Genomic DNA, 8,161 nt, shown 5'->3' with positions numbered 1-8,161 from the left:
AAACCTTTAGTAAAAATAAATCTAAAAATTAAAAGCAAAAACTGAAAGAGGGAACCAAATATAGCTTGGAACCTGAGCATGCTGGGAGTGAAACAGCAGGGAAGGGGGCAGGGAACAACTTTTGAAAGAATTATATAGCCAGAGGACACAACACAAACCAATTAGAATTACATGGGTCCAAAATGGCAGACAAGTCAACTTCGACTAAATCTTGATCCTCAATCAGCAAGCTAAATGACCATGACAGTTCCAAGGCACCATCAAAAGACCAAAAAGTGGGCAGTGGCTGAATTCCTGGAAATCTCCATCCCTTCCCCAAAACAGTTGGAATAATCCTCCCACTCATTAGCCTATGAAATTACCCATCCCATAAAACACACATTTTGGGACCACTGACTCACCCTCTGCCATGGCCGAAACTCTGTCTATGGAGTGTGTTTCTCTCTGAATAAATCCACTTCTTAGCTATCACTTTGTCTCTCACAGAATTCTTTCTGCGATAAGACATCAAGAACCTGAACTTCATTAGGTCCTAAAACCAGGTCTGTGATCTCTGTTGGAAGACTATGGATTTTGTCTGGGTTCAAGCCTTGGCCATGTGAATTCCACTCCCAAGCTGGGTTTTGGATGAGTTTGAGTTCCAGCACATGGCTTCAAGTCCTAATTGGGGGTAAATGGTTTCAGGAGCTAACTTCTGAAAAAATGTTCCATTAAGAACGAATTGCTCATAATTAAATAAAACATTTGTTTAAGTTTATTGAACAGCATTAGATTAATAGAAAGCATTAAAGAATTGAACACCGAAGACCAAAAAAAGAAAAAAAGTCCGTGCAAGATGTGATTTTTAAAAAAGTTCATCAAAGGAAATGCATGAAAGAATACATCTAAATATCACCCTTTAAATGCTTTTCCTGAAAATTTTGTGAATTTAAGTCTGGGGGTCTTTGAGTGTTCTTAGCTTTATCTGTGAGAGTAAATCTTATAAAGAAAATCTTTAAAAGTAGAAGGACCTTTTTTCTCTCAACAGTGAGCTTTTAAACGAAGGATGTCTATTACGCGAACTGTTTCTTGTAATGCTAAAATTCCATGGGTTTCCCAGGCAGAGTTTTAAATCTCTTATGGAAGCTTGCTATTCTTAGAGTGTAAAATGATTGAAACACATTCTATCATTTCCTCCTTAATTCAAGCCACTTGTTTTGTAGGAAAATTCAGCATTCGACAACAGATATATTATTGAAAGTAACCTTTATCATTTACAATGAAGGAATTAGCCTTAAAGAAACTTTCCTCCTTAATGACTCCTCCTCCAAAGTCTGAGTTTGTAGGGTACTGTGTTTTTAAAGTAAAGCAGATGGGGAAGATCTTTTTCTGGAAAAGATTCAACCAAACACAAAACTAAAACCCAGAGCAGGAATGACGGGGGAACACAGGTGCCCTTGATGGGAATATTGGCATCAGGCACTCCTTTTCTTAACCACTGGAGCTGGTGAAGTTGACAAAATACGTTTGCTGTGAGAAAATAAAAATAAAACAAGAGAGTCAGGCTTAGATTTGCCAGAAGCTATGGCTTTCCTCTGGAGATTTCAAATAAGGAATTTTGTGCCCACTGGTTTCCAGTTTAGTTTACTGAGCTGCCAGAATGGGCCATCTCAACTCCATATGATAAGTAATAACAGTGAAGAATAGGTATTTGTCTTAGTAATGTTTCATAAATTTAAAGTGCTCCCCATTTTGACTATCTGGAAAAAGGAAACCCTTCGGTACAATTGAAACCTGCAAACCGTGGATATGCCTGACTCACCTTAACACTTTCATTAGTGTTTGTGTCCATTTGGCTTGAGGGTTCAGGCAGATAACTGACTTATTCTTCATCCAGACACTGGGGGGAAATAAATAAAGCAGTCAGTCCTGCATTTTAGGAAAGAGTTGAGTATAAAAATAAAGATTCCCACATGAGGTGTATTTGGAGGTAGGCAGTTTTAGATGTGAAGCAGGTGATTTGCAGCATGAAGCCTGATCATTAAGAAAAACCCCATTTGAGACTCACCGTGTGAGTTGGTGGAACTGAATATGAATTGACAGACTCTCTGTTGTCAGAGGTTAGTATTTTGCTGACACTTTTACATGAGTGGGAAACGGAACAAATAACTGACTCCAAGTTTGGCTCACTCCTGAAGTTTTAAGATGTTGGTTTAGTAGCAAAAGTGAAAGTCACTCAGTTGTGTCTGACTGTTTGTGACTTCTTGGAATATACGGTCCATGGAATTTTCCAGGCCAGAATAGTGGAGTGGGCCTTTCCCTTCTCCAGCGGATCTTCCCAACCCAGGGATCAAACCCAGGTCTCCTGCATTGCAGGTGGATTCTTTACCAGCTTAGCCACCAGGGAAACCCATTTAGTTGCTAAGTCTTATCCAACTCTTGTGATCCCATGGACTGTAGCCCACCGGGCTCCTCTGTCCATTGGATTCTCCAGGCAGGAGTACTGGAGTGTGTTGCTGTTTCCTTCTCTAAAAGCTGTGTCATAATATCTTTAAAATGTGTTTGTCCATTGAGCTTGGGAAAACAAAATAGACTAAAGAAAACTCTCTCTTACAGACCTTTTATGTGAAAAAAAATCCAATGAAATTTACTGTGGGAGAGGTTTACAGAGCCGATTGCTCTGAGTGACATCTGCATTTGATGGAACCATCAGTGAGCAAGACTTTCAATTGAAAGTCTTGTAAATTGAGCAACAGTAAAGGCAGTAGGGATAATCATCCATTGATATTGATCACTCTCTTAAAATGTGTCAGCCACTATGCTCAGCAGGTAATATGAATTATCTCAATTAATCTCACAAGAATCCTGTGCTAAAGGAAATACTATTTCCTCACCTTCAGATGAGGAACTTGAGGCTTCCTCAAGAAGACTTTAAATAATTTGTCCAAGATTGCACAAGAAATTCATGATAAAGCAGGATTCAAATAAAGGTTGGCCGACTCTATAACCCCCAGTTTTAGCTGCTGCTCCACCTGGGCATATCTGAATGGTTACCAAGTGCCAAAATGTCTTATCAGCAGTGGAAGAAATGAGGTTTACCAGGTAACAGCAAACTGGGAGAGTCTACTCCCCATTGGGGTGACCTTGAACAAAATGTGATTTCTTGATGTGTCTCATGTTAGCTATAAAATGATAGACGGCAAAGATCCATCCATCTAGCTTTAAAACTCTACCATTGTAATTGAAAACTACAGAGTCAGAGGTCATAGACCTGTTGGGCTCTTGGCCAGAGCCTTCCAATTTGGTTTCTGAGTTCAGTGATAGAAATACAGATTTCTGACTGTCTGGACTAGAGTATTTTCATTGCTGACTGCCATGAATTTTCATAATTATTTTCAACTTTTGCTTGTATATCTGGTTAAAATTCAGAAATGTAGACTCTGGTGAGAAGATAAATTTTTATTACTTTAAAACAATTAAGGTTTAAGTAGAGAAAATTAGGGTGTATTACTTCCCCTCGTAGAGAGACGAGAGACTTGACTCATGACAGAGAAACTGGTAATAAAAAAATAGAAGGAAATCTCTGTTCTCTAGACCAGGGGTTCCCAACCTCTGGGATCTAATACCTGATGACCTGAAGTGGAGTTGATGTAACAATAACAGAAATAATGTGCACAGTAAATGTAATGCACTCGGATTATCCCAAAACCATCCCCCAACTCTGGTCCGTGGAAAATTTGTCTTCTATGAAACCAGTCCCTGGTGCCAAAAGACTGCTACTCTAGACAGCCAGAGGAATTACTCCTAAATAGGTCATGACTATACTTCACATTTCTAAGTTTGAGAGCAATAATCATTGTTTAGTCAGAATTTTTATTGTCAATGATAGTAGTGAAAATGTAATGTCTTTCTAATGAAAAATGTCCCTACTTATTTTTGATATCCCGTGTTTCTTTATTACAAGTGAAGCACAACTAGTCTGAAACCCAAAGCCCTAATACCAAAATGGGACAAATAAAAAGTGCTGTGCTTTGTCGTTCAGTTGTGTCTGACTCTTTGCAACCCCATGGACTGTAGCCTGCCAGACTCCTCTGTCCATGGCGGTTCTCCAGGCAAGAATACTGGAGTGGGTGGCTATGCCCTCCTCCAGGGGATCTTCCTAACCCAGGGATCGAACCCAGGTCTCCCACATTACGGGCAGATTCTTTATCATCTGAGCCACCAGGGAAGCCCAAACAAAAAGTAGCTGCTTACAAATGTTTCCAAAGGTTAAGGGAAGAATTGCTAACGAAAGCCAAGCCAGGGCTGCCCTGAGAAGGATACTCTGACTGTAGTTCAAGGTGCTCCAGGACACCTTGGTTCATTCAAGGTGGATCCAGGAAGAAGAAATCACAGTTCTAGGTAGTGATGGTTAAAAGATCTATAAGCTCCTTTAAAAACAGTCAACCCAACATTTGTTGATCCTCTCCCATCTGAAAAGAAAGGGGTAAGCATCAGGAGTAGGGAAATGAATAATGTCTGATTCCTATCTGTAAAGAACTTATTTTCTGATGGAATGAAAGAGAAAAACAGACAAACCAACCTGAATGTTTCAACACAATGATGCCAAATAATTACAGCTAACAGTTACTGAACATTTATTACTCTGTCTGGCACTGTACTAGGGGCTTTACATGCAATGTTTATCTCATTTGATATGCCGTGGAAAATGCCCTAATAAAGCAATCTACAGGTGTCTCTGGGAGTACAGAAAAGGGTTTGTTGAAAGGGGATATACCATCTCAATAAAAGAAACTGTCTATTAAATTTCTTGTAGCCACTACTGTCCCCTTAGCCTAATTTTTAAAGCAGAGTTAGGGGTTTACAGTTGACAGAACCTAAAGGATGATTCCATAAGATAGACAGACATTCTGACCAAGGACTGATGTGGGTACTTATTCTCTTGCTCTTTAACTTCTGGGGAACAAACTGTCTGCTTCTGCTGGCAACTGGAGTTTGACGGGACAGAGAAGACTCTTGGTTCTGTCCCTGTCTAGTGGTATGTCTCAGGGCAGTTAGTTAGCTTCCCTAAGCCTCAGTTTCTGCATTTGTAAAGGAATGGTAACAACAGATATACCTGAAAGGGCTCTTGAAAGAATACAGTGAGTGGAATGTTCATGAAGCATGTGTGTTAGCTAGGACCTCACCCCTACCCTCGCAAAGTATGTACTTAACAAGTTTTACTGATTCTCATTATTAGTTTGAGAATTAATTGCTAGTAACACTCCAAGTTAATCACTTTGAGGAATCATACATTATTTTTTTATTGCAACTTACATGATTTCTGTGTTTGGACATCCACGCCCACGGGGGATGATTTGAAGTTTTTCAATGAGATAAATGGGGAAATAGTTGAAAGTCTCTTGAATGCATTTACACTTTAAGTTTGTGTTGTTGGTCTCCAGAACACCTATAAACACAGAATCAGTTATTTTAATTCCTTTGGCATATAATTCACAACTAGAATTAATCGGTAATCTTTCATACTGTGCATTTGAAGATTTAAACATTTCAAGTCAGTACTTCCACCCATATGCCTTTAGTTTGTGCATTTCTGCTTGTCTTGGCTTATTTTCAAACACTTTCTATCAAAACCTTAAAAATAAAATCAGCTTTTTGAAAACACAATACCTATTAAAATTTGTGACAGCCTTATATTGGTCCTCAGGTGGTTGCCCATATAATAAAATTTGAGAATGGCCACTGTGGGAACTTACAATTCAGTTATAATTTATGCAACATAAAATTGATCAATCTTCACTCCCTATACATAAAAAATCAGAAATGAACTAGTTAACTGAGTCTCCCAGAGCATTATCAAGCTGTAACTCTATCAAGCTCTTTCTTATCATTACCCCCTACTCTCCCAATCCTCCCTCTTTCTCTAAGGAAATACCATGAAGATATTTTTTGTTTTTGTTTAATATGTTGGTCCTCTAACTCAGTTGCAAATCATTACCAAAAACTGCCAATAATAAAAATTCAACTGTTTGTAGTCAACAACAAAAAATGTACTAGTTACTTTAATAGGTAACCTGTCTTATGCATTTTAAGGAATTCTACTTTCTTTAACCCTAGTGCCCACCACTCCGCTGGACATAGAATTGCAGATAAAGTCACCAGGCTCTCAAGGTGTTTACACTTTAGTAGGGGAAACAAATGAACAAAAACTAAAGTACCACAGAATGCTGTATTTCCCCCAAGGTCCAAACTGTGTGAATGAGAACAGAGGATTTTGCCAGCAGCCAGGGGAAAGCTTCATGGAAAGAGAAAGAGATGAGGGTTTTAAAGAACGAAATGATGTGAAACAGGGTTAAAATCGGGAAAAAATATCTCTACGTTTTAAGAATAAAAACTGTTCCTCTGCACCTGAGCAAAGTATCTCATCCTACACATGGTAATTCCTGGTGGAATCTGATGATCGCTTCAGTTGCATAAAAATTTACCTTTCAGCTAGATATTTACCTATTTACACAAAGAAATCCTCCCCGTTTAGACTTGGAAGTCTGCTTTTTGGCAGAAAGTGTGTACTTGAGTACTCCTGCTGTACTTACAATGTTTCATGTCTTAGCTGACCCTAAAAAATTGCATTAGACTATCCCTGCAGGTGACCAACGGGTTGGAGTCAATAGCGTTTGGTCAAAAAGGGGTAACATTGAGAGGCAAAGTGAAGAAAAGATATCTGGAAAAGATGAGTTATAGGCAGAGTGGCATCTGAAAAAGGCCAGGAATAGGCAGCCAAGTGTCAGTCCCACGGACCTGGGACCTCCGGCATCTCCCCCTTCTCTGGACAACAGTCTTAACAATACAAATGTTTCCAGCCTCTAAGAGTTAAATCTCTGATCACCTTACTTTTAGAAATCTAGGAGCAGTTGAGCAGTTTTCCCCCCTTCATTCACACTTCCCCTCATTTTCTGATTGGAAAAAAAATTGAAATGGCTGGAGACCATTTGAGCTCAAAGCACAAATGACAACATAAGTGAAGATTCTCACCATGGACAGGAGAGAGGCTGAAGGCCAACAGCATAAGAAGCAGAGCTCCAGGGGTGAACCTCATTCTGCCTCAAGGTGGAGTTCAGACTTCAGCTTCAGATCCACACTGTGGGTTCTCAGCCCAGAGACTCCTATTTATTTAGACCAGTAAAGCCCTCCCACTGCCTTTGTCTCCAGGAGGTCAGCTGCATCATCAGTTTTAAAAGCTCCCCAATATGCTGAGCTTGCTTTTTTTAAAAAACCCTCCTGCAAATTTTATGCATTTGCTTCAGACCACTAGTAGTATAGTAAAGGATTTCTTGAAAATGTGAACTCTAAATGGCAGGGATGCTGCAGGAATTTGGAGATGGGAGAGAGGGAAGTTTGGAGACTCCCCAGCACTCTCTCTGTAGGTTCACAATCAGGGATTGTGGCTTTGCTTGCTGCTCTCAGTGAAGGGTCACTGGGCTGTCTCAATGGCATCTGAATATACCCTCCAGGAAATCAGAAACTTGTCAGGCCCATCATTGTGTTCCTAGCACCTGCAAGCTTCTCTAACCTTTGATAGGTGCTGAGAAAATATTTGTAGACATAATGAATATCTCCTTACAGACAAATCCCTATGCTGACTAGGTTACTATTTTTCTATCAGACTTTCCCACACCTTATTTTACTATCTGAAATTTGTGATTACTTATGTAATCTCACTATCATAGAAGTCCTGGAATTGGACAAGTGTGTATCCCCTCATTGATGTGGGTGTGTCTTGAAGGGAGGAGAATTTTAATAACAGCTCTGAAAAGGAGAATCTTTCTAGCTCTGGTATCCAAGGTATTGACCATGAGAACCGGGTGTCCATGGAGGGCATCATTAGAATTTCATCAAGCAACTGAACCTCATATTCAGTTCAGTTCAGTTCAGTTCAGTCGCTCAGTCGTGTCCGACTCTCCGCGACCCCATGAATAACAGCACGCCAGGCCTCCCTGTCCATCACCAACTCCCGGAGTTCACTCAAACTCATGTCCACAGAGTCGGTGATGCCATCCAGCCATCTCATTCTCTGTCGTCCCCTTCTCCTCCCGCCCCCAACCTTTCCCAGCATCCGAGTCTTTTTACATTACAGTCTGTTTAATAAAGCATGTGTGCAGTTTGGTTTTGATCTGGCCAAATA

General features: G+C 40.0%; 1 protein-coding gene across 1 annotated transcript; it reads right to left on the bottom strand.

The window, feature by feature from the left end:
- Window positions 1-1,228: 1,228 nt before the first annotated feature.
- On the bottom strand, window positions 1,229-7,150 carry CXCL13 (C-X-C motif chemokine ligand 13). The gene is made up of 4 exons (XM_088836408.1): window positions 7,012-7,150; window positions 5,296-5,428; window positions 1,802-1,879; window positions 1,229-1,509 (listed from the first exon to the last, which is right to left on the bottom strand). Exons 1-4 carry the CDS (start codon window positions 7,073-7,075, stop codon window positions 1,455-1,457), a joined length of 330 nt encoding a protein of 109 aa, XP_088692534.1. The 5' UTR covers window positions 7,076-7,150; the 3' UTR covers window positions 1,229-1,454.
- Window positions 7,151-8,161: the final 1,011 nt, after the last annotated feature.

Source organism: Moschus berezovskii, chromosome 5 (assembly GCF_049115385.1).
Source record: "Moschus berezovskii isolate FMDL1 chromosome 5, NW_MosBer_1.0, whole genome shotgun sequence".
Classification (NCBI taxonomy): Eukaryota; Metazoa; Chordata; class Mammalia; order Artiodactyla; family Moschidae; genus Moschus; species Moschus berezovskii.
This window is presented reverse-complemented; position numbering and strand designations above follow the sequence as displayed.